At 34.0% G+C, this 27,175-nt stretch overlaps 2 protein-coding genes and 1 long non-coding RNA gene across 3 annotated transcripts in view; 2 read left to right on the top strand and 1 right to left on the bottom strand.

The window, feature by feature from the left end:
* The window catches only part of LOC113787617 (uncharacterized), a 3,744-nt gene extending 1,952 nt beyond the window's left edge, over window positions 1-1,792 (top strand). The window contains exon 2 of the long non-coding RNA XR_003474068.2: window positions 1,299-1,792. This is a non-coding gene — a long non-coding RNA (uncharacterized lncRNA). The remainder of the gene's footprint in view (window positions 1-1,298) is intronic.
* Window positions 1,793-3,293: 1,501 nt separating this feature from the next.
* On the top strand, window positions 3,294-5,681 carry LOC101500481 (FBD-associated F-box protein At4g10400-like). Its single transcript, XM_004509864.4, has 4 exons — window positions 3,294-4,095; window positions 4,516-4,954; window positions 5,049-5,198; window positions 5,331-5,681. Exons 1-4 carry the CDS (start codon window positions 3,593-3,595, stop codon window positions 5,616-5,618), a joined length of 1,380 nt encoding a protein of 459 aa, XP_004509921.2. The 5' UTR covers window positions 3,294-3,592; the 3' UTR covers window positions 5,619-5,681.
* A 14,752-nt stretch (window positions 5,682-20,433) lies between these two features.
* On the bottom strand, window positions 20,434-21,588 carry LOC140918719 (uncharacterized). Its single transcript, XM_073363515.1, has 3 exons — window positions 21,302-21,588; window positions 21,051-21,195; window positions 20,434-20,942 (listed from the first exon to the last, which is right to left on the bottom strand). Exons 1-3 carry the CDS (start codon window positions 21,586-21,588, stop codon window positions 20,754-20,756), a joined length of 621 nt encoding a protein of 206 aa, XP_073219616.1. The 3' UTR covers window positions 20,434-20,753.
* Between the last annotated feature and the right edge of the window lie 5,587 nt (window positions 21,589-27,175).

Below are 27,175 nucleotides of genomic sequence, written 5' to 3' on the forward strand. Positions count from 1 at the left end.
TTTTAATATCTTTGTTTACTTAATGTTTGTCGTCAAAATTGTTAGAGTTAAACGAGTATTAAAAATGGGGAATCTTTTAATATCTTTGTTTACTTAATGATTATGGTGAAAAGAGTTAGAGTATGCTCATGCATTTCATAGTACATGGTGACCGCGATGGGGCCATGGTGATAGTGGTGACCATGATGCGCCATAGGATGATGCCATGTGAATTGTTGGTTCATCTTATCCTTGCGGGGATTGTCACGTCGTGCTGATCTGTGAGAGATTGCCCTCTAGAATGTGCTGATCTGTGAGCGATTGCACTCTAGAAAATCGTGCTGGTATGTGAGAGGCTGCACGTTAGTAAATTGTGTTGGTCTGTGAGCGACTGCACTCTTGTATGTCGTGCTGGTCTGTGAGAGACTGCACGCTAGTAAATCGTGTTGATCCGTGAGAGATTGCACCTTGGTAATTAGTACTAGTCTGTGAAAGGCTGTACAATTATGATTTGCGCCCTTCGAGGAGGGTTTTGGTTTGGAATTCTGGAATCATGCATTTTGGCATATACGCGTTGCATTAGAGTGTTTGGCATGCGAGTTATGTTTTGCTCATGCATTTCATAGTACATGGTGACCGCGATGGGGCCATGGTGATAGTGGTGACCATGATGGGCCACAGGATGATGCCATGTGAATTGTTGGTTCATCTTATCCTTGCGGGGATTGTCGCGTCGTGCTGATATGTGAGAGATTGCACTCTAGAATGTGCTGATCTGTGAGCGATTGCACTCTAGAAATTCGTGCTGGTCTGTGAGAGACTGCACGCTAGTAAATTGTGCTGGTCTGTGAGCGACTGCACTCTTGTATGTCGTGCTGGTCTGTGAGAGACTGCACGCTAGTAAATCGTGCTGATCCGTGAGAGATTGCACCTTGGTAATTAGTACTGGTCTGTGAGAGGCTGTACAATTATGATTTACGCCCTTCGAGGAGGGTGAATTTGTGGAGATTAATTTGGTGTTAATTATGTGTTCATAGTTGATAATATTAATGTTTGAAGTGTTGATTGATTCAGAGCCATTTTAGAATTGAAAATCTGTCTTTTCTCAATTGTATTCGGCTACGACAATGCAGTTTGTCAAAACTTCATTTTTCAATATGGTTTATGCATTTTTGGACATATGAAAACCCTTCGAGGAGTATGCTAAGACGAAAGGTTCTTTTGAACATTTGAAAATATAAGAATTTTGTTATGTGATGTTTGTTAATTTCGGTTGGTGACCTTTACAATTATTGTGAAAATATGGGCTTTGCCCTCAGATAAGAACCATGATCATCCTACCGGTTAGTACCTTGGAGATGGGAAAGTAGTTAGTCATACTTGACCAAAGTTGTGTCAGGAGGATCTTGCGGGGCGCGTAGAGATCACCAGGGTGGTGTAGTTTTGTAGCATGATCAGATTAGGTGGTTGTATAAGGACTAGATGTCTTTCTCTTGGGATTGTATTTATTTCATTTTGGAAGATTGTATATATGCTTAAACTGTCTGATGACTTTTTCTTTTAATGGGTCCATGTTCCACATTTTGATGTGATGTGGGGAAAGTAGAGATTCTTGGGGCAGTGCTTTTATGCAGGTGTCTGCCGAGAATACTCCAAGGGTATGAGCTATGTCTGATGGGGCTCATAGCCCCGTTGTATTTTTCTATTTAAATACTTTAGATTTTGTTTCAAAAACTATTTCCGCTTTTTGTAAATATTGTTGACTTTTGTCGTTGTGTTACGACTTAAATATTCATCCAAAAGTATTTTCTTCTTTAGTTCTTCATTTTTATGAATTTGTTTTAAAAAAAAAAAATACACTCACGCTGTTAAAAATCGGGGTGTTACAAACTTCTTTTTCAAAAAATTTAGAAAAAGTTTTTCTATAATCTAACTACTCTACCGGAAAATTTAGAAAAAGTTTTCTGGAATGTAACTTCTCTGCTGGAAAACTTGGAAAAAAGTTTTCGTAGTGTAACTTCTTTATCGGAAAATTTGGAAAAAGATTTCGTAACTTCTTTACCGAAAAACATGGAAATAGTTTTACGGAATACATGATGTGTATCGGAAAACTTTTTTTAAGTTTTTCGGTAAAATTGAATTTTTTTGTTATAAATATTAAGATTTATACGAGGACAAAAATATCATTTCTTTATATTTATGGGATAAAGGTAAAATGTGAGGGGTACATGGTAAAATTTTCGAAAATAAAATACCAAATTGTCTTACTTTTTCAACATTTGATCTGGACTAGGCTTGGTGAAGAAATTTGTTTTTTCAAGTTTAATAAGAGGTGGCATCTTGGCGATGCAACCATGTAGATGTAGAATTTTTTTCACCCTTTTCATAATTCAATTATTTATTATATAATAAATTAAAAATAATTAAAATATTAAAATACTATTAATAACATAAAATACATTAAATCTAGCAATTAATTAAATATGTCAGAACAAATAACGTATTATATTATTTTAATAACTCTGTCGTATTTTATAGATGAATTTATATTATTATAACAATTCTATCTTATTTTATACATAAATTGACCATTCAATAACCACTTCCTCTTTATTTTTTTATCAAATAATTAAAAATTAATAAAAATAATAATAATAAAAAATAGTAAATTGTATTAATAACATGAAATAAAATATATTAAATTGAAGAAAAAATACATCAAATTGAAGAAAAAATATCCCAAATTTAAAAGATTAAACTCATATCTTGCATGTACGAGGTTATGCAAGATGAAACGTCTGAGTTTCTAAAGTTATTGTGCACTCACTTATTGAAAATTCATCTATTCGAAGATGAAACATATAAGTGTTTCTGGTTTTCATCTCTCAACTATAGCCTCATACATCCAATTATAGCCTCGTACATGCAATATATGAATTTAATTTTTTAAATTTGATGTCTTTTTTCTTCAATTTGATGTATTTTTTTTCTTCTATTTAATGTATTTTGTTTTATGTTATTATATAATTTATTTATTTATAATTATTTTTATTAATGTTTACTTATTAGATCCAAAAAAAAATATAGGAAGAAGTAGTTAACAAAATAGAATGAAGTGACTAATTTATAGATAAAATTGTTATAATAATAATAATATAAATTTATCTATAAAATATACATTGTTAACATAATATAATACGTATTTATCTATAAAATTTAATTTAATTTAATTTATTAATAGTATTTTAAATATTTTAATTATTTTTAATTTATTATATAATAAATAATTTAATTATTAAAAGAGTGAAAAAAATTCTACATCACTACGTGATCGTATCCCTAAGATGCAGCCTCTTACTACATTACAAAAAAATTTTATTCACAAAGTCACAAGTCCACGAAGCGTGTAGGTTGAAAAAATAAGATTTGATATTTTATTTTTAGGATAGGGTAATTTGAGGTAAAACTTTAAAAATTAAGATATTAATATAAAAATGGAAAGAAAAGATTGAGAAAAAAAATAACAGTTATTATAGATTTTAGTTTTTGAAATACTATCGGTTGAAAGATACTACCCTAATTTAGTATACCCCTTTAAATAGACATTGTAGGTATGTGCAGAATGAACCAAAGCACAATGGAGTTACGCTCTAAACAATTGAAAAAAGCAGAAAACAATAGCGACGATGTTATTAGTACTTTACCTGATTCTGTACTGTGTCATATACTCTCCTTCCTTCCAACGAGAACCTCCGTAGCAACGATGAGCCTCGTATCTCGCAGGTGGCGCTACCTCTGGAAACATCTCCAGGTCTTCGATTTCTTCGTCGACTCATCTTGTTACTGTGAACAACCCAATTTTTTCAGAAGTTTTGCCTTTTACGTCTATTCTGTTCTCTCTCTCCGCAAATCCCGCGACATTCTAAAGTTCAATCTCAACTGCCAAGGCATCTCCGATAATGATAATTTTCCCCGAGATTGTATCGACATGTGGCTCCGTGCCGCCATTGGACCCTACCTTCAAGAACTTTCTATCGTAGTTTCAGACTGCTGTGGAGATCAAATCTTAAACCTCCCTTCTTCCCTCTTCGATTGCACCAACCTCGTCTCCCTAAGGTTTCTTTTTTCTTTAGTTTTATTCATCAAATTTTTAAATAGGATTTAATTCGTATATAGCATCCATTAATGAAATTCGGTTAAACTCTTGGTCTAAATTATTGGATACGGTTGACTTTTGATAGTAACTAAATAAAGTTATGCTAATAAATGGATTTATTAAAGGGCCTTTGTGGCACTAGTGGTACACAGAAGTCATGGGTGATCATTGGTCCGATGCTTCGAGCGAAACCAATTCCCAGGGTACTGTGTACAGGGCCCGGGTACATATTGAACGCGGCATGCTGATCCGCGATTACTAGCTATTCCAATTTCATGTTCCTGAGTTGCAGAGAACAATCCGAACTAACGCAATCTTTTGGTTTCTCTGAATTTTGAATATGCAAAGTACTAATATAGAATGTTATGAAAACTCTGCAGTCTTGACGGTGCAATCTGTATCAAAGTTCAAAATTCTTCGGTTCGTTTTCCATCACTGAAGATGTTGGAACTCTCCCATGATGATGTTGTGAATTCAGAAGTAGGTGCCTTTCTCGCATGCTGCCCTGTGCTCGAAACTCTGGATATTGACTATATCTCCAGCTATTCGGCCATAACTCCTGTGCCACCTCGCTCCAACAGATTGAAATTTACCGGCGGGAATTTCTCTTGGACCTACATTGAAATCGGTTGCAGTTGTTACTCTATCACCAACTACCCCAACATCATATTAGGCATCATTGGCAACTTGCAGAGTGCGTCGGAAGCATATTTTGATGTCTTTTTCCTTCATCAAACTGAATTTGGCGACCCGATTGTCGACAAGTTCCTAAATGACCACCTTGATATATATCTACGGTTGTGTCATTCAAAATCAAAGGTCAAATTTTATTATTATGGTTTATAATTTGTATTTGTATGTGTATTTTTGTACTAATATTTCCCCTTCACATGTTATTATCGTGCAAAAGCAGTGGCCACTTCATGCCCCTGTTCTAAATTGTCCAGAATTTCATAATTTACATCATCTAAAGTTCATTCTTCCTTGTTTCAACTCAAATCTTCTCATCAGTGTGCTTGAGAAATGCCACATGCTTCAAGTTCTCGTAATTCAGAGTTGTAAGGTTTGTTGATTTCTCAAGTATTATTCAATTAATCTTTGGTCTGTCTATGTATGCACTATGCATGTATTTATCTATCTGTACGCACACAGTTTCATTTTTTGAGTGAGTGATGATGTCCTTTGTTGCTGGTAGGAGGAACCATTACCTTTAAGAACATGGGAGCCGAAGTCTACAACAGTTCCTAAATGTCTCAAATCCCAGTTGAACTACATTCACATAAAAGGATATCAAGGATTTGAAGATGAGCTGACATTTGCTGAATATATTTTGCGGAACGGGCTTGTTTTGAAGACAATGCTTATTTTTGTTGATACATCGATGGACAAAAACAACAAGTACCTTTCTCTCAAAAGATTAGCAGCTGTACCAAAGGGCTCAGTTACATGTCAACTTAAATTTGATGCAGCTGTGTTTCCTTAAAGTGCAAACTCTCACTGTCTATTTTTTGTCTTATTGAATCAAAGTTGATTAAGGTTGGCTTTAGTCCCGAGTTTCTACAATTGGGTGTCCCTTCTATTTTTACATGCATGACACTGTACACAAATGGTCATAGTGAATCAGTGATGCTGGGCGAAAATGCTTTACTTTTGGCACCTCATGTGAAGCAAACATAAAATAAAAATTAGGCGTAGTAGTAGGTTGCATCCGCGTGATAGAGAGTATTGTTGTAAAGTTATTTTTTATTTGATAAGAAGCAAATACAAATGAAAATGAAAGACCGAATGAAAATAGTGTTCCACAATTGTAGCCACTACTAATGATTAAGTGCAAAATAAATAGGAAATAATGTTCCACAATTGTAGCAACTACCGGTGACTAAGTGCAAAATAAATAGGATAAGTTGAGTATTGTTGCAAAGTGAATGAAAATAGTGTTCCACAATTGGAGCAACTACTAGTATCCAAGAGTAACTCCAACTATGAACTCAGGGATTCATCATAGCATCTCCAATGGTGAAGGTTCTTTAAATGAGGTCCACAATGCTACATCATCTTGAAATAACTTATTTATTTTTTACTTCAATGATGAATGGTAAGCGCAAGTACCGTGATGACACCTTGACACAACTCCAACGGTGAACTCACAAAAAACTAAATTTTACGTTATTACACTCTGGTGGACGAACACATTAACGTACCGTTGGAGATGCTCTTAGATAAGGTCCACCACTAACCGTGATATATATTTCCTGTTATTACACTCTGGTGGACGAACACATTAACGTATATATTTCCTAACAGTACCATGATGACACTTTGGCACAACTCCAACGGTGAACTCACAAAAAACTAAATTTTACGTTATTACACCCTGGCAGATGAATGCAATTATGTACCGTTGGAGATGCTCTAAGAGTATCTGCAACGATAAATTCAACATGAGTTCATTAAATATGGTCTATTATGCCCCATCACCTTGAAACAACCCATTATTTTTGAATTTCGAAAATACTTTGAAAAAACAATTTATGCCACCGAAAATATTACTCGGTTGAGTCGCGGACTAGGTCTCTCTCTTTAAAAAGATAGACTATCAACCACAAAGTCCCTAAGATAAAATAACCCATATATCAGAGTTCTATTGCACCGTAGAAAACCGTTCTAGAATTACACCCTCAATATGACAGTCGAATGACTGCCACTTGTAGTATGACACTAAAACCACTCGAAAGAAAAAAAAGAAGCGAGTAAGAGAGGGGGAGAAAAGAGAAAAACCTCAAATTTGGAGTGTTTTTCGTGTGTTTTTCCAACTGAAGGGAACCCCCTATTTATAGAGGAAATTCGCACTAAATCAGAGAGAAAAGTGTGATCCATTAGGTCTGATACACTAAACGTACGTTCCAATATTTAGGTTTTGACCATAGCAACGTGCGCTCCAAACTTAGGGTTTTGACCTAGGTTTTTTACCAGACAATAACAGACGTGTGACACCGAAGATTAGGGTTTTGACCAAAGCCAATGCCAAGGCCCAAGGTCGAGCTCGACCCGATCGAGTAGAGTCGGTCGGACAGACGGCAACGGCGCGCGTGCGTGTGTAGTGATGAATTTTGCATGCATTATTCCTCATTTACAAAACTGGCCATACTTTTGGATGTATTTAAGACTTTATCTCTTGCTAATCCTTTCATCAAATGATCTGCTAAATTTTCATCACTGCGTACATGATCCACTATAACAACTCCTTTAGATAGTAATTCTCTAATTGTGTTGTTCTTATGACGTATTTTTCGTCTCTAACCGTTGTAATATCGATTCTCAATTTTTGCAATAGTTGTGGTACTATCTCAGTGGATCAACATAGCTAGCAAATGTTTTTCCCATAGAGGGATCTTAGCTAGCAAGCATCTCAACCATCTTGCTTCTTCAGTAGCAGTAGCTAGTGCTATCATTTCAGACTCCATAGTGGATTGAGCCAGTATCATCTGTTTCTTCGATTTCCAAGATATACCACCACTGGCTATACTGAAAACATAGCCACTAGTTGCTTTGGAGTCATCTGATAGGGTGTTACAATCAACATCACTGTACCTGATAGCGCTTCAACAAGTGTACTGAATCGTAACAACTAATAATTAAAACGGTAGTACCGAGTGTCGAACTCAAGGATTGTGTTTTACTATAGAATTATATTTAGTTACGAAAATTAAACAAAAAGTTTCTGAATTGATTAAAATAATATTTAAAATTAATAGCGGTAATAAAATTGATCTTTTAAACTAAGAAAAATGTCAGGGGTGAGTTTCACTTCGAATCCAACCATGGTGTCTAATTTGATCATAATTACTGAATTCTTTTATTGAAATATTACCGAATTCTCTTTATTATTCTTGCTCAATAATATATTAGTAACAGAATCTTTAATTCCAAATTAACCCATAATTCCCTAGTGGATTTAAGATTAGAATTAAGCCTTACCGTACAGAAATTCTCTTGTTAAATTATTGTCTTTGCAACTAATTTAATTGGCTTCATGACCTGCATCTATCCCTAGTCTACAAATTCATAAATTTCTCATCTCAAGCATTCGTAAAGTCCACTTCCATTTCAAAATACAAATTCTAGAACATTTTAATGTTGATCAAGCAATAAAAAACATTAAGCACATAGATGAGAAAAGCAATTCAATAAACTCATTCATATAACTAGAAATCAAATCAGATAAATAAGGGTTTCATCTGTTACACTAATCCCTAACAAATATGATTGATTTACTCATGACAGAGATATAAAATAGAGGGATTAAAGAAGAATTACAAGAATGATTCATGAATGATTCTTGATAAAACTGCTCCAATGATGTTAGAAACGGTCGTCTTTGAGTTTCTCTACCAGGATACAAGTCTCCCGACTTCCTAATAGTCAAAAAGATCTATAAAAAAGTGATAAAAATGCGTTTTTATATATGTAGCAGTACGCTACATGCCCCAGAGGTGGGATTTGTGCTCCAGACAAGCCTTGATAGTTTCCACAGTGCGGAAATGCGCCCCAAGTGCAGCTGTTGCGCTTCAGGCGCACAACTTCTTCGGTTTGACGTTTTCTGCTCCTCTTTCGGGTTTGAATTGAGTTTTGGTGTAAAAATGAACGTTGTAGCTATGGATCTTAGATTTCATTTGCACTTGGTTAGACTCCAATTGGACATCTACAACTCCAAATATGACTAAAATACTTCACATAAGTCATGTTGATTTCTCACCAAAATTCAGCTCTGCACTAAAACAAAGTAACAAAGAAAAACTACGCATATGATGAAGAATCAAATAACGCCTTAAATTAACTAATGAATAAAAGATAAATAAGACTAAAAACCATGAAAAATATGCATATGATGAAGAATCGTCACAACCCCAAACTTAATATATTGCTTGTCCCCAAACAACAATTAATTTTCGATTTGGTATAGTTAAAATCAAACTTAAACTCAAGTTCTCAAATGAAATCAAACTCAATTCTCAAAGTTCTAGCTACTACAAAACATTCATCATGCTCCATGGTTGCTTAAAAAAAAAAAACACAATTTGTACACTTTAGCATTTATTGATCAAGTTCAACTCTCTCTTCACACAATCTCACCAAAAATTCTCTCAAGTGTTTAGAAAGGGTTATGAATTTATCACTCAAATCCTAGAACATGCATCACGCTACCATAAGTTTGAAAAAATTCTAGTTAGCAACCACAATGCAACAAACAGATACACTTTTAGAGGACTTTCGGGTTGTAATGGGACTTAGTTAAGGGTATGACATTTTGAGATAGTAGGCTTTACTACTTGGAGTTAGGCATACAGTTTTAAATTATTCTACCACTTTTTATTTTTCTTTACCTTTTCATTATGAAGGTTCTCAAATATTGACAAAAGAACTAAGAAGATGTTATTTTTCAAAGTACACAAACTGATTTATTTTTCTTTTTTCTTTTTTCTTTTTCTTTTTTTCTTTTGATTGAATTTTTTTTTTTGATAACCTCCACCCGAAACTTAAAAGGTTGCTATCCAAAGAGCAACCCCAAAGTTAGAATTTTACCAAGACCAGACAAAAAATTTCCTATCCAACTCCAAGTAAGGTGATGTAATTAAAGTTAGGTCTTTGGTTTGTAATGTGTCTAGTAACCGAAAGAAAATGGCAAGGCTCAAAGGGGATAGCAAATGATAACATTTGCATAGGTAGTTAGAAAGGCTCAAACGACCAAATAAAATTGTTTCATTGTATGCATAAATTACAAGTGATGCAAGTCAGAATTAGTGCAAGTTCTAAAGGGATAACACATGTCTGGATAATCACGCAACAAAGAATTAAAGTGTTTAGGCCAAAAAGCTCACATCTAGGATAATAAAGAGAGTATGAACTATCTAAATGATGTCAAACATGTCATTGCCATTTTATTTTATTTTAGAATGTCAAGACTTCCACAACCAAAGAGTAATCAACAATGTATACATTAGTGAACTTGTGGAATTGAGCAATGATATGAGCAAATAAATATAATTTAAATTTCAAAATCCCAAACAAAAAACTTAAGACCAAATGCAAGTTGTTAACAATTCTTCATCATAGTGCACGTTTACACACAATTAAAAAGAAACAAAGTCAAATAACAAAAATAAGATTGCAAAAATGAAATTTACCTCTACCTGTGGGTTGCCTCCCACGAAGCGCTTTTTTATGGTCATTAGTTTGACGCCTCAACTATTGTCAAGGTGACATATATGATAGGAAGAACACATCATCATTCTTCTTCTTTTTGTTTGGTAGAAATTCCATGAACTTGAGAAATAAATGACGTTGCTTCCATGTCCTTCTCAATTGGACATTGATGAACAAGGCATAGATGAAATTTCGAACTTCATCAATCTCTTTTTTTTTTTTTCCTCGTTTGTCTTTTCCTCTTGCTTATCTTCTTCTATCGCAACAATGAAATCATATTTAATCTTCAACTTCTCCTCCATCTTCTCAAACTTAAGCACTTGCTCAAATAACTTCTCACACTGACTTTCAAATCTTTCAATTGACACCAAAATGTTCGTAATGTGAAAGCCTTTGTCATCTTATTCTTTGGATATAATTATAGGAGGTCGAATTTGTTCCCAATTGATCTTTTTAATATAAAACTCTTCGTTTTCTGATTCTTCGACCAAAAGTCTTCATATTCTATTAGTGCGATAAAGTCACCAAAACAAGTTCCATTCATATGTCCTTCTCCGTAAAAGTCACACCTAAGAGATCGTATCTGAAGAATGAGGGTGATGTTTTAAAAATATATCTCTCAAGATTTGTCCTTCAATCATGCAACATATACCAAATATAAGACAACTATCACACTCTTCATATAATTGTAGTAGAATATCATCATTACAATCTTCATTGCTCTACAGCGAATAATTATCTCAAACAAAGAAAAGACAAACCACTAGCACATGACATTACCAAGCTCAACAAATAAAAATTGAAAATAAAAGAAAAACAGTTTTTTTTTTTCAAAATTAAAATAAAATAAAAACAAAAATTTTATTGTAGAGCAAAAAATTTCAATTAAGTAGCTAAATTATAACTAAATAGTGAGATGACAATCCCCGACAACGACACCAAAAACTTGATAGAGTGTCGAACTCAAGGATTGTGTTTTACTATAGAATTATATTTAATTACTAAAACTGAACAAAAAGTTTCTGATTTGTTTAAAATAATATTTAAAATTAATAACGGTAATAAAATTGATCCTTTATACTAAGGAAAATGTCACATATGAGTTTCACTTCGAATCCAACCTTGGTATCTAATTTGATCCCAATTACTAAAATCCTTTATGGAATTATTACTCAATTCTCTTTATTATTCTTGCCCTATAATATCTTAGTGACAAAATCTTTAATTCCAAAGTAACCCCTAATTCCTTAGTGGATTTAAGATTAGAATTAAGCCTTATCGTACAAGAATTCTCTTGTTAAACTACTGTCTTTGCAACTAAATGAATTGGCTTCATGACTTGCATCTATCCCTAGCCTACAAATTCATAAATTTCTCATCTCAAGCATTCGTAAAGTCCACTTCCATTTCAAAATACAAATCCTAGAACATTTTAATGTTGATCAAGCAATAAAAAATATTAAGCACAAAGATGAGAAAAATAATTCAATAAACTCATTCATATAACTAGAAATCAAATCAGAAAAATAAATGTTTCATCTTGTTACACTCATCCCAAACAAATATAGTTTATTTACTCATGACAGGGACACAAAATATAGGTATTAAAGAAGAATTACAAGAATGATTCATGAACGATTTTTGATAAAACTGCTCCAATGATGTTAGAAACGGTCGTCTTTGAGTTTCTCTGTTAGGGCACAAGTCTCCCAACTTCCCAATAGTCAAAAAGATCCTTAAAAAGTGAGAAAAATGCGTTTTTATATATTCAGCAGCGCACTACAAGCCCCAGATGTAGGATTTGCGCTCCGGGCACACCCTGACAGATTCCCCAGTGCGGAAACACGCACCAGGCGCAACTGTTGCGCTTCAAGCGCACAACTTTTTCTATTTGACGTTTTCTGTATTTTGCCCCTCTTTCAACTCTGAATTGGGTTCTAGTGTCTTCATGAACATTGTAGCTATAGATCTTAGATTTCATTTGCACTTGTATTTACTCCAATTGGTCATCTACAACTCTAGATATGGCTGAAATACTTCACATAGGTCATGTTGATTTCTCACTAAAATTCAGCACTGCAATAAAACAAAGTAACAAAGCAAGACTACAAAAAATCTCTACTTTATCAAGGAAATAAGAAGACAAAATTTTCATTAAATCAAAGAACAAAAATTAACAAAAACATCAAATAACTCCTTAAATTAACTAATGAATAAAAGATAAATAAGACTAAAAACATTGAAAAATATGCATATGATGAAGAATCGTCACAACCCCAAACTTAATATATTGCTTCTCCCCAAGCAACAATTAATTTTAGATTTGGTATAGTTAAAATTAAACTAAACTTCAGTTCTCAAATGAAATCAAACTCAACTCTCAAAGTTCCAGCTACTACAAAACATTCATCATGCTCCATAGTTGTTAAAAAAAAACAACACAATTTGTACACCTTTAGCATTCATTCATCAAGTTCAACTCTCTCTTCACACAATCTCACCAAAAATTCTCTCAAGTGTTTAGAAAGGGTTACAAAATTATCACTAAAATCCTAGAACATGGATCACACTACCATAGGTTTGAAAAAAATCTAGTTATCAACCACAATGCAACAAACAAATACACTTTTTGAGGCCTTTCAGGTTGTAATGGGACTTAGGTAAGGGTAGGACATTTTGAGATAGTAGGCTTTACTACTTGAAGTTAGGCATACATTTTTAAATTATTCTACCACTTGTTATTTTTCTTCACCTTTTCATTATGAAGGTTTTCAAACATTTTTAATTCCTTGTTTAACACTTTCACCAATGTAATTGAAAAGTTTCACACTTGGATCATTTGGTGTGCAAACAGGTTTACAGTCAAAGTAATTATATTTCTTTAGGATCTTTTCAACATAGTGAGATTGATCCAAAGAAATTCCCATTTCTGACCTAGTAATTTTGATTCCAAGGATTACATTCGCTTCTCCGAGGTCTTTCATATCAAAGTTGTTACTCAACAAATATTTCACATTCATTCTCCGAGGTCTTTCATTTTCAGATTTGTAACTAATACATTTGTCACTTTCGTTCACTTTAAACTCATTCAATATAATCAAGTTATCAAATATTTCATGCCATTGCTTATGAGCTTGTTTTAGACCATACAAAGACTTATCTAACTTACAGGCCTTGTCTTCTTGTTCATTAATTACAAAACCTTCAGTTTGTTCTATATAAATTTCTTCTTCTAGGTCAATATTTAAAAAGGTGTTTTAACATCCATTTGGTGTATCACCAGGTTATGAATGGCCGCAAGTGATATGAGCACCCCAATGGGTGTTATTCTAGTGACTGGTGAAAAAGTTTCAAAGAAATCTAGATTCTCTCTTTGTCTAAAACCTTTGGCTACAAGGTGTGCTTTGTATTTATCAACGGTTTCATTGAGTTTTAGTTTCCTTTACAAGATCCATTTACAACCTATTAGTTTGCAACCAGGAGACAAGTCTGCTAAATGTCAGGTCTTGTTAGACTCTAGACAATCCATTTCATCGTTTATAGCTTCTTACCATAAATATGCATCCAATGATGACATAGTTTTTTTTTTTATTTGCATGATCCTCTTCTGAATTATAGGCCATTTATTTGTGTCCATAATCTTAAGAAACTCTTAATCTCTTACTTCTTCAAGTTTCTATTTCGCATTGGTTGTTTCTTTCAGTGCTTCTTGTCAAAAGAACTTGACTAGGTTCCATGCCCCCACTATTTCTCGATTTGAAAGGGAATTTATTTTAATATAAGTCAAAATCATTTGATTCTATGATCACTTTAGCATTTAGGTCATGGAACCTATATGCTTTACTGTTTACTCTATACCCAATGAATAGACATTCATAGGCTCTACTAGCGAGTTTATTTCGCTTGGGATTGGGGATTCTGACATAAGCCAAACAACCTCATTTTCGAGGATAAGACAAGTTAGGTTGTCTTTTCTTCATTATCTCATAAGGAGATGTTTTGTTTTTAGAATTAGGAACTCTATTCAAAACATAGCAAACAATTAAAATAATTTCCCCCCACTAGTGATATGCAGCACCAGAGTGAAGCATAATAGCAACAACTGTAAGAGTTCTATTCTTTCTTTCAGCTTTACCATTCATTTCAGGTGAATATGGTGCAGTAGTTTCATGTATAATTCCTTGGATTTTATAAAACTCATTAAATAAATTGGAATCATACTTTATTCCTATATCAGTACGCAACCTCTAAATTTTTTTACTAAATTGATTTTCAATTTCAGTAACAAATATCTTAAACATGTCAAGCACTTCACTTTTGTTTTTCATTAGATATACAAAAGTGTAATCAGAGCAATCATCAATAAAAGTGATGAAATAACACTTTCCATTTATGGTTAACGTCCTTTCAAGTTCACATATATCATAGTGTATATGTGAACTCTTTAATATTTTAGCTTGATTGCAACAATCACGTTTTTCAAATTCCTTTAAAGATAACTTTGGAATTAAACCTAAGTTACTTAAGTTTGAAATCACACGTTTGTTCATATGATAGAGTCTAGCATGTCAAATTTTAAAATCACACAACATATAAGTAGAAGGAAACATTTTATTGATTTCAACATTCAATTTAAACATGTCATTAATGGCCTACCCTTTCCCAACAAAAATACCATTTTTAGAAACGGTGTACAAATCTGCCCCTATACATTCAGTAAACCTTGCCTTATTCAGAAGAAACCCATAAACCATATTCTTCCTTATTTCTAGAGTGTGCATAACATCCTTCAGAATTAAGGTCTTTCTAGAGATGAATATTAGTTCCACATCTCCAATACCAGCAACATTAGTGGTGTGGGAATCTCCCAACAATACTTTCTTATCTTCAATAACAATGTGTGTTTTAAACATAGCTCGATCATAACAGACATGGCATGAGTCGGCAATGTCTATCTACCATCCATCTTGTTGCTGTTCTTTAAAGTGAGGTTTTGATTCTTTAGTTGTTTTTCTTTTGGCTTTAGAACTGCTTCGATAACTTTCTTTTTCTTGTTATTTTCCACAAGAAGAACATCAAATTTTTTGTCTTGCTTCGGGATTCCTCTTTAATTCTAAGGCAGGTTATCAAACTTTCTAGAGAGAATTATTTTATTTTAAGTCTAAGAGAATTTTTAAAAATTTTCCAAACAGAGCGAAGTTTGTCAATAACAACAACAATTTGAAATTGTTCATTTAGGGACATACCTTCAAAGGTGATCTCGTGAGCAATTTTTTGGATTTCATGAGACTAAGCTTCCACTGATCTGTCATATGTCATCTAATCTTTGAGGTATTAGCTACAACATACTTTTTGGCTCCAGCTTTCTCAGTATCATATTTCTTCTTTAGAGCATCCCAAACCTATTTAGCAGTATTGTTTTTGGAACTGTAGTAATCATACACATCATCAGCAAGTCCATTAAGAATATAATTCATAAGTAATCATTATGTTCTCATTGGGTTAATCCAGTAGCTTTCTTAGCCTTTTATGTTTGTTCAGCTTTTTCTGGAACAACAAGAATGTCATCCTTCAGAGTGTTGGCAAGCTTTTTTGTGGTTAAAAAAAAAAACATCTTTTGTTGTCAGTGATCGAAGTGACTTCCCTCAAACCAAAACAGTTTATTGTAGTCAGAAACAGAAGAATGTGTCCTAGTAATTTCCTCAATAGACATGGCAATATGAAAACATCTTAAAATTGTTAATTTTTTAATCTCGAAAAAACTTTGAAAAAATAATTTGTCACCGAAAATATTAATGGGTTGAGTCGCAGACTGGGTCGCTTTCTTTAAGATATTGTGAGGCATTTCCCAAATTGTGCAAGACAAACTATTAACCACGAAGTCCCCAAGACAAAATAGCCTAGATACACTGTATTTGAGTTCTATTGCATCGTAGAAATCTGTTCTAGAATTAGACCTTCAATATGACAGTTGAATGACTTTCACCCTTAATATGGCACTAAGACCACTCGGAAAAAAAAAAAAAAAAAAAAAAAAAGAAGTGAGTAAGAGAGGGGGTGAAGAGAGAAAAACCTCGGATTGTTTTTTATGTGTTTTTCCAACTAAGGAGAACCTTCTATTATAGAGGAAAACCGCAACTCGATCAGAGAAAATAGTGAGATCCATTAGGTCTGATACACTAAACGTGCGCTCCAATATTTAGGTTTTGACCACAGAAATGTGTGCTTCAATCTGTTTGACCACAAAAATATGCGCTCCAAACTTTGAGTTTTGACTAGGAAATAATAGATGTGTGAGACCAAAAATTAGGGGGTTTTGACCAATAAAATTGAAGCGCGAAATCGAGGGGCAAGGATCTGATTGGATCAGATGTTGAATGTTGACTCGATGGAGGGCAAAATTAGGGTATCCCTTGGGGCACACCTCAAGTTCGATACCTTCACCTTATAAACACTACTAGTGTGTGATATCCCTCGTATATGGGACTTTCTTATTTTTAAATTCACAACAACACTAGCTCTTATTAATGTCATCGTTATTTTCAACAATCTTCCATTGATATCATCATCATTTCCAATATTTTTTACTCTTTAACTCTTAAGAACCATATGAGGTCCCCAACTTTAATTGATATATTAATATTGTATTTACATTTAATTTTATTACAGCTTAAAATATTAATTTAAGTATTTTAATTAATATTATTATACATTATTTTAATTTAAAATAAAATGAACTTAAATTTTTATAACATGGTAGCTGAGAATTTTGAATAAAATGCAACCAAGACTGTTGAAGATTATATTGATACAGATCTATTTGTCACAAAAAAAAAAAATGTTTGAAACAATAAGATGAAAAAATAAGTAGAAATGTATTGTCAATAGAAGCTTAAAGAAAAAAAACATGTGTAACAAAAATTGTGAAAGAAAAAGCAAGAGTAAGAAAAACAAATTTTTCTAATTAATAAGAATTAATAAGAAAAAAAAATTGTAAGAGAATAGATATTGGGAATTTTGAGGTGGAGATTATCTTGTCATCATATATGTAAGGCTTAACAAGTCTAGTGATGTTGGAGAAGTACAACTAAATGAGCATGATCGTGGAGGTCTGTTGTTGACCCTTACGACAAGATTGTTAGACCTTGGGGTATTTTGGTTGGAAATTCTTAAGTGGCTTGGAGGCAGCCCTTCAAATATCGGGAGCTACCATGCAACACACGTTTACCTCGACCACCGCGTATATGTATCTTGAGTTGAGTTGAAGGAATGGTATAAAGCCTCCTAAACAAGTACTTCAGAGTTATAATGGTACCAAATGATGAACGAGTATAGAGAGTCTAATCTCATGCATATCATTGCATTGTCTCGTGATTATTATTTTGTGATTAATATATTTCAAAAGTGATAATAGTGTTGGGTGGGCCCACTCCTCAAGTGGAACCCACCAATTTTACTAGTATTATTATTATTATTATTTAAATAAAAAGAAAAAGAAAAAAAATATTTTAATGGGCTTGGCCCACTTGAAGGTAATAAAAGGGATTTAGAAATCCCTAAGAATACACACATAAAAAACAACGGTTGCCAGAGAAGAAAAATAAGGGTTTGATTCCAGTTGTGGTAACAGGTGTGTATCAAACTTGCTCCGTTTGATCTACAAAATTAGTATGTTATTCCTACCACTGAGTTTGTTACTTTAATATATAATTTGAGTAGTTTTATCTTCTCTGAGAGTTACTTTGGCATGTCCACTTTAGTGGAAGGTTGTTATAAGGTTGTTATAGGGTTGTTATTGTTGATTGATATTCCTTATTGTTATGAGGAAGACTCTTTGTGTACTCATTAATTATTATAGTGGAAGTTTTACTGGACTAGGTCCCGTGATTTTTATTCTCTCAACTTGAGGGAAGTTTTACACGTTAAAAATTGCGTTTGTTTTATATTTAATTTTTTGCCAATTATTTTTGCTCTATAATTGTATTTTCTGTTTGGCCATTTATCTGCACAGGTGGGGGGAAAATATTCTGCATTATTGAGATAGTTATCGCTAATTATCTCTGGTTTTTCCCAACAAAGTGGTATCTAGAGCTCGGTTATTTGATTTGTGCATTTAAATGGAGGAGGAAAATAAAAGTCCCAATATGATTAAACTCAACTCTTCTAATTATACACTTTGGAAGACTCTCATGGAAGACATGTTATACAGTAAAGATTTGTATGATCCTATTGAGGATGACACTGCTAAACCCGCAGATAAATCTGATGCTGACTGAAAGAAAATGAATAGAAAGGCAGTGGCGTTGATCAGGCAGTGGTTGATCTTAGTGTGTATCCACATGTTGAAACTGAAATAGATGCTAACAAGATGTGGGAAAAATTAAAAGAGTTGTATGAACGAAAGAATGTGCAAAATAAAGCATTCTTGATTCGGAAGTTGGTGAATATGAAATACTTAGGGATTCAATGGCAGAGCATATGAGTATTTTTCAGAATACAGTGAGTGAATCAGTTGACAACTGTAGAAATTAAATTAGATGATAAGTTGCAAGTGTTGTTATAGTTGAGTTCCTTGTCTGATAATTATGAAGTCCTTCACTACAAGAAAACAAGGAATTTGTGAGGGCCAAAAGCCCTCGCAAAGGGCAAAAAGCAGCCACAAAGGGGCTATTTGTGGCGGCCTAAGGCAGCCACAAATAAGCTGGTCACAAACTTTTGTGAGGGCTTTTGCAGCCACAAAATGTGGAAAACACGTTGGCATTTGTGAGGGTTTTTGCAGCCACAAAGTGTGGAAAACACGTTGGCATTTGTGAGGGCTTTTGTAGCCACAAAAGGTTGCCTTTGTGAGGGCATAGGCCGCCACAAATGACACCACAAAATCAAATAAAACATGCATTCCAAAATTAACAAATAATGTCTTACAAACCCAAAATTTATAAATAATGTCTTACAAACGCAAAATTAAACACACAATAATTAACTAAGACAACATAATTAATATGTGTTCATACAACCCAAAAATAAATTATGAAATTATTCAGATGACATCAATCCTCATAATAATTCCTCTGATCAGCTCCACTCACACCATCATTATTTCCTGCCATGCCCGACGAAAGAAGTCCCTCAAAAGTATTATGAATTTGTGTTGGAGGAGACATCATGGTTTGAAATTGAATTTCATCTTCAATGGCACCACCACTAGTCGAATGAGGAGCCCTAGCTGGTTGAGGTTGATTTAAATCTGGTCTGATCAACCCATTTGTTGGCATAGCTGGTCGGTATGCAGTTTGATGATCTTTTTGAGGTTGAGGAAGTTGATGTGAAGAGGACGGAACATACTGATAATTATGAAAATATTGTTTTTGCTGAAACATTGGCGGCTGCTGCTGTTGCTAGAAGGCAGAGTTCGGAGGATCCTGGTGTTGCTGTTGGAAATTTGGAGGCGGTTGCTGCTGCTGGGAGTATTGAGAGTAATTTTGTTGCTGCTGGAATAGTGGTTGTTGATGCAAGTATTGAGGTCTGGAATAGTGGTTGTTGAGGCAAGTATTGAGGCCGAGGCGGGAACTGCTGATGAAACACAGGAGGAAATGAAAATTGTTGTTGTTGAAATTGTTGTTGTTGCTGCTGAAACTGCTGCTGCTGCTCTTGAAACTTTTGTTTCCACTCCTCATTCAATTTATCAATTGCGGCTTGTATCAGCTGTTGTGTCTTTTCTTCTTGCTCCCTTGCCCATTGCTTCTTTAACTGGTCAAGATCATTATCTATCGACGGACGATGAGATCGATCCGTACTAGCATAAGAAGAAGACGTCTCAGTCTGAATATAGCCGGTTGGACCTTTCTTAAAGGTTGATGATAAACTACCGGCACCCAGCACACGCCCTTTGTACTTGCCACCACTGATGTGCATAAAACTTGCGGTCTCATATTGTTTCCGCTGCACTGGACCAGCTCGCTGAGCAGGAGGAAGAGTAGCTTGATGATCATCCCATTCTTTCATGATTTGTTGAAGTTGTTCCTATATTAAAAATAAAAAAATAAAATAGTTAATAATTAATATATAATAATTTATAGGTCTAATTAATATATAACAATTAATATATAATAATTACCTGAATATTTTTTGATAATTCATCAGTATACTCATTTGTTTCAGGATTAACATGAACATAGCGATGTATCTCAACCTGAGTGATCTCCCTTCCAAGTTGCTTTTCCTAAAATATTAAATTAATGTCAAGTTTATAAGTTGGTGAAATGTGATGATTAATTGAATATAAATTAATAGATATATATTATAAATAATAATAAATTATCATATAATATTTAATTTCTCCAGCAGAGATGGAACCTCCCTTATCAGTACTGGTACCCCTCTCAGATGCTCTATTAATCTTTGCTTTTTCTCTCTTCTATTTGTAAGCATATATGTTCCATTTCCTCCACAAAGCAGTCCAAACATTTTCACCAATCCAATTAGGTTGTTTTTCCTCTCCCTTATTACGTGCGTAAGCCAATATAGATGAGAGACGCTTTGAAAAGCGATGGTCAAATGAAGCCAAAACTACGGCATCATGCTCTCTTTTCCAAGTACATTTAGTCTGTTGTTTGTTGAAATTTAAAAAATATTAAAAATATAATTAGTAATTCAGTAAATTAATCAAATGTATAAATAAATAGTAATTAAATAAATTAATCTAATGACTTACTTTGAAACAATGTAAAAACTGATCAACTTCCCTAATTTGAGGTGTCTTATCCTCTTTTATCTCACCCCAAGACAACCATGGTTTTTTATATTTCTCTTGTATGACTTCAGCAATTGCCTTTGCAGATGATTTAAAAGGAAGATATCTTCAAAGTTTATATGCAAATTAAATATAAAAATAAATTAATAAAATTAATAATGTAATTACATTGCAATAATAATGAAATATTTAATCAATCATAGTTTACATACCCATCTCCTTCTGGAATGATGACAATGCGATTGTAGCAATCAACACATCCGGGATCCATTATTTCGTCTAAGGTATAAGGCTCTACTGGGACCTCCGGATATAGAGGAATAGCTCCACCACTAGTACCAATGGACGGCATCGGCATGAGAGATGGGTCATTAACAACACGTTTAGCAACTTTTTTCTTACCACGTGATGTTTTGGATATTCCTCGTATTGCCGCCGTTCCTGTTCCTCCCGATCCATCCGAACCTCCTGATCCTCCTACTCCCGACACTGAAGCCATGTCTATATATATATAATACACTTGTCTTACATTATGGGCCAGGGCAAATGGATCAAACCGTGGATATTTTTTGCTCATACGAATGTCTACAGTATTGGATATCAAATTTATTTTAGTTCCTCTGCTAGATGGATCAAACCACTTACAGTAAAACAACACCACTTTTTTCGCATATATATATATAATTAATTAATTGTCTTCGTCTTCGTCTTCGTCATCATCGTCGTCGTCATTTGATGAGTGAATTAAGTCATTGCCTTCATCATTCTCTAATTCATCTATTTCTTGTTCATCAACTTCTTCTCCAATGTGTGACTCATGACAAAGTTGACTAATAGTCTCATCTCCAATCACATGATCCAAATTTGACATTTCATCCATTTGAAATGCAACTTCTTCATTTTGACCTACTTCAACTTCTTCGATTCCACTCGTTGGTCTTGTTTTGATTGCAGCACACCAACCTTGTTCGCTTCTGACAGTTGATGGATAAGGAACATAATACGTTTGTCTTACATTATGGGCCAGGGCAAATGGATCAAACCGTGGATATTTTTTGCTCATACGAATGTCTATAGTATTGGATATCAAATTTATTTTAGTTCCTCTGCTAGATGGATCAAACCACTTACAGTAAAACAAGACCACTTTTTTGCATAATCTAGGAACGTGTAGGAAATTTCGTAAATATGCTCAATTATGCTATAGAAATCTTCTACTACACCACTATTAGAGACACTTTTCATACAAACTCCACTATTAATTGTTTCTTTTCCTTCAGTCCAAGATTCAGTGTGAAATTTGTATCCATTGACGTAATAGGTGTGCCATTCTTTGAAACTTCTACTCGGGCCCATAGATAAGTGCCTTAAGTGGATGTTGATAGGAGTTTGTTCTTTCAGATGCACTTTTTGTTGAAACCATAATGGGAAATTTGAATGTATATCATCAGATGATTTCCCCGTATTTAAAAATGCCCTGATCGATGACCATATATATGGTGAATATCAATTTAATCATATAATTAAATATAATTAATATGAAGAGGAATTTGAAACGTACTCAATGTATGCTTTAACTTCAGTGCAGTTAATCAAAACGTCAACATGTGCCGCATTAAATACTTTGTCGCTTGGCCAGAAAATCGGAAAATCCCTACCAGCATGATGACCAGACAAGTAAAAAACTGGTAAAGCATGTGGATGACGTATAACACTATCAGTAGTGTTTCTTCCGTTAACTGGTGACAACGTTTCGTTGTTGAAATAATGAGAACAAAAGTGTGTTGTTTCACAGTGAAGGTAAGATGAACAAATTGAACCCTCAACTCTAGCTTTGTTTTTCACCGACCGTTTTGAATAACCCATGAACCTATAATATACAAAGAGATGTACAATAAGCTACATGTATATATAAGTTGAAGTATATTGAAAATCAAGTTTATGTATATATATATATATCACCTTTCAAATGGATACATCCATCTATACTGAACTGGTCCACCAAGCCTAGCTTCACTTGCAAGATGCACTAAGAGATGCTCCATGGAATCAAAAAACCCGGGAGGAAATACTTTCTCCAACTTACATAGAATGATCGGAATGTCATTTTCCATCTTGATGAGATCTTTATCAATGAGTGTTGAAGAACACAAATTCTTGAAATATTGACTCACTTCAATAAGTGGGTTCAATACATGTGTCGGTAAAGCACTAAAGGCAATAGGAAGTAAACACTCTAAAAATATATGACAATCATGACTTTTCATCCCATGCATCCTCCCATTTTCCACATCAACACATCTTGCCAAATTAGAACAATAACCGTCAACCGTCTTCGGCTCTTTGATCCAACGATAAACAGATTTGGCTTCATCAGTAGATAAAGTGTAATTCGCACGAGGTTTTAGGGTCTTGCCGTTTTGTTCCACCAACAACAAATCTGGTCGTCTGCAATATATACCTATGTCTTTTCTGGCTTTGTCATTATCTTTTGTTTTTCCTTTCACATTCATCACAATATTAAATATGTTGTCAAAGAAATTTTTCTCAATATGCATAACATCGAGATTATGTCTCAAAAGATTATATTTCCAATACGGTAGATCCCAAAAAATACATCTTTTTGTCCAATTGTGCCATTGTCCATAACCTTGTGGTTTACAGGCCACACCATTAACAACATGTACCTTTGGCATATCTTTTACTTTATTCCAAACTTGTTCTGATGTCAACTTAAGCGGTGGTCCTAGACTTTCTGCATAGCCCTTCATAAATGCAGCTTTGTTCCTTCTAAATACATGATCAGCAGGTAAAAACCTACGATGCGAGTCAAACCACGATGCTTTCCCGCCAAATTTTAAAGTAAATGCAATTGTATCTTCCATACAAATAGTTAATGGTCCACATCAATGCATCTCTCATCATAAAATTTTCTCCCCGAGCAATATCATATGTCAAGACACCATTCCACAAACTCTTCAAATCGTCAATCAAAGGTTGTAAAAAAATATCAATACCAGTTGTAGGATTAGAAGGACTTGGTATCACAACAGCTAAGAACATATAAGGTTTAGACATACACATATCAGGAGGAAGATTGTAAGGAGTAACAATAACCGGCCAACAAGAATAAGGAGTAGACGATGCTTGTATGTACGGCGTAAATCCATCTGAGGATAATCCAAGTCTTACATTGCGTGGATCTGACGCAAAATCAGGATGCATTTGATCAAAGTGTTTCCATGCCTGACCATCAGACGGATGTCGCAACTCGCTTGAATTTCTTCTATTCTCATAATGCCACGTCATATTTCCTGCAGTTTGTATTAATGCAAACAATCTCTGCAATCTTGATACAATAGGTAGGTAAAATATTGATTTCCTTAGAATTGATTTTCCCCTATTTTCCCCTACTTACCCTAGAGTTATTCCTTTGGTGATACCTTGGTTGTTGACAAAATTTGCATTCAACTAAGTTAGCATCATTCATACCAAATTCATTGTCATAATACAACATGCAACCTTTAACACAACAATCAATCCTCTTGACACCTAATCCTAACTTTGACACTAACCGTTTCGCATCATAATAACTTTGCGGCAAACCATCTCTAACAGGTGTTGCGTCTAGCATCATTTTAGTCATCATTCCAAAGGCTAAATCAGGAACATGAAATTAAGACTTTAGACCTAATAGTCTAATACACATTGATAACTTTGAGTTTGAAGAACCTTCAAACAACGGTTTATTTGTCTCTTTCAAAAGACCATAAAATCTCTGAGCTTCTTCATTGGGAAGTCCATCGGTATCGTCATATTGATCTTCATTGAATGACAAATTAACCCCAACAGCATCCGAGATCATATCATTCATCGCCTCAAAGTGTTGATAGTTATAATAATCTATACCTAACATGGTAGTACTACTTGAAGGACCTGTGTTATAATTCTCCATAGATGTACTAGTATTAGGCGCCGCTGGAGACTCTTCTCCATGATTAGTCCAAATCCAGTAGTTAGGCATAAATCCATCTGCATACAAATGCACTCTTATTTCATCTTCACTTTTAAACCGTCTACATCGACATAAACAACATGGACATCTCATTCCCCCTTCATCTTGGACAATTTGTTGCACTCTCGCAAAATTCAGAAAGTCTTCAACCTTGTTAGCAAAACGTTGTTTAAGACCCTTTCTTCCAGGAAAATTCCTATCGTACATCCAACTACGGTATAAATCCATATATATATATATATATATATATATATATATCGATGTTTTATATATTAATTGCTTTATTTTTCAAAAGCATTATATATAAATTTTGACATATTTATATGTCAATTAGGGGAGCATGCATCTGCACACAATATAATATATTATTACCAATACAATAAATATATATAAACCGAAATAAAATTATATATATATATCAATACAATATAATATATTATTATCAATACAATACAATAATATATAATATATTATTATCAATATAATATATATATCAATACAATAAATTATATATATCAATACAATAAATATATATAAACCTATATAAAATTTTAAATGATGTTTTTTTAAAAATCAAGACTAATAATCAAGACTTATTTATAACAAAAAATAATAATATCATCAATTTTAATAATGTTTTTTTAAATAATAATTATATTAAAACTAATATATTTTAACCGTGGTTTGAAACTTTAATTTATCATATATTAATATGTAAACAACATCATTTCTATTTTTTTAAAAATAAATTTATAAAACTAATCTAAATATAAATATTACTAATCTATATTTTAAAAATAATATATATATTTACTAATCTAAATTTAAAATATATAAAATACTAACTTGATGCCGAGTAGCGTCTGACTTCAAGCTTTCACTCACGTACGATATGCTTGCAAGTCTTCGAAATAATTAACAAGCACTGTAAAAATAAAAATCAATAACATTAATTAGTTATATCAAATTAAAAAATAAAATTATAAAACTACATATATAATATAATTATACTTACCAAATTTAAATGAAGCTTAAGAGTAATTTTGTGTAGAGAGAAGGAGGAGAGAATGGTTAGAATGAGGTTGTAGAGAGAAGTTGGATGTGAAAAAATGAAGGAGGAGGGGAGAAAAATATATATAGATTCAGGTTGAGCATTTGTGGCGGCTAAAGCAGCCACAATGCCAACGGATATATTGATATTTGTGGCGGCCTGGGCGGCCAGAAAAGCCAACGGCTATAATGCCATTTGTGGCGGCTTTTGCCGCCAGTAATTCTAACGGTAAAATGCTTTGTGACGGCCTTTTCCGCCAGTAATTGGGCCTCCATTTGTGGCGGCCTTTGCCGCCAGTAATGCCAACGGTACAATCCTTTGTGACGGCCTAAGCGGCCACAAAATCCAGCTGGATTGGGCCTCCTTTGTGGCGGCCTTTGCAGCCACAAATGCCACGTGCGCGTTCCTTTGTGGCGGCCTTTGCAGCCACAAATGCCACGTGCGCGTTCCTTTGTGGCGGCCTTTGCAGCCACAAATGCCACGTGCGCGTTCCTTTGTGGCGGCCTTTGCAGCCACAAATGCCACGTGCGCGTTCCTTTGTGGCTCACAAATTTTTAAACATTTAACTGGATTTTGTGGCTGCCTAAGCCCTCACAAAATCATAACGTTGTGATTTTGTGAGGGCTTAGGCAGCCACAAAATCCAGTTAAATGTTTACAAATTTGTGAGGGCTTTTTCAGCCACAAATAAAGACCAATTTCAATTTTGGTATTTGTGAGGGCTTTTTAGGTCACTAATTTGTGAAGGTTTTATTCGGCCACAAAATATTTATAAAGTTGGCCACAAAATAGTGTTTTTCTTGTAGTGCCAAGTGGAAAGTTGAAAATGTCAACAGTTAAAGAGAGCATGTTGAATGAAGAAGCTCGAAGAAAGGAACATGGTTTGATTGGTTCTTCCTCAAAGTCAGAAGCACTAGTTACAGAGTCACGGGGGAGAAGTCAATCTAGAAACTTCCATAGACGCGACAACTCTGAAAGTCGTAGCAAGTCAAGAAGCAAGTCGAGGACTAGAAAAGAAGTG

This window comes from Cicer arietinum, chromosome 7, assembly GCF_000331145.2.
Source record: "Cicer arietinum cultivar CDC Frontier isolate Library 1 chromosome 7, Cicar.CDCFrontier_v2.0, whole genome shotgun sequence".
NCBI classification, from domain to species: Eukaryota; Viridiplantae; Streptophyta; class Magnoliopsida; order Fabales; family Fabaceae; genus Cicer; species Cicer arietinum.

Coding starts and splice junctions, on each gene's coding strand:
- LOC101500481 (XM_004509864.4), top strand. CDS start 3,593: ATGTGCAGAATGAACCAAAGCACAATGGAGTTACGCTCTAAACAATTG. Junction 4,096..4,515: donor ACCAACCTCGTCTCCCTAAG/GTTTCTTTTTTC, acceptor AAAACTCTGCAG/TCTTGACGGTGCAATCTGTA. Junction 5,199..5,330: donor TCGTAATTCAGAGTTGTAAG/GTTTGTTGATTT, acceptor TGTTGCTGGTAG/GAGGAACCATTACCTTTAAG.
- LOC140918719 (XM_073363515.1), bottom strand. CDS start 21,588: ATGGCTTCAGTGTCGGGAGTAGGAGGATCAGGAGGTTCGGATGGATCG. Junction 21,196..21,301: donor ATCATTCCAGAAGGAGATGG/GTATGTAAACTA, acceptor TAAACTTTGAAG/ATATCTTCCTTTTAAATCAT. Junction 20,943..21,050: donor AGTTTTTACATTGTTTCAAA/GTAAGTCATTAG, acceptor AACAAACAACAG/ACTAAATGTACTTGGAAAAG.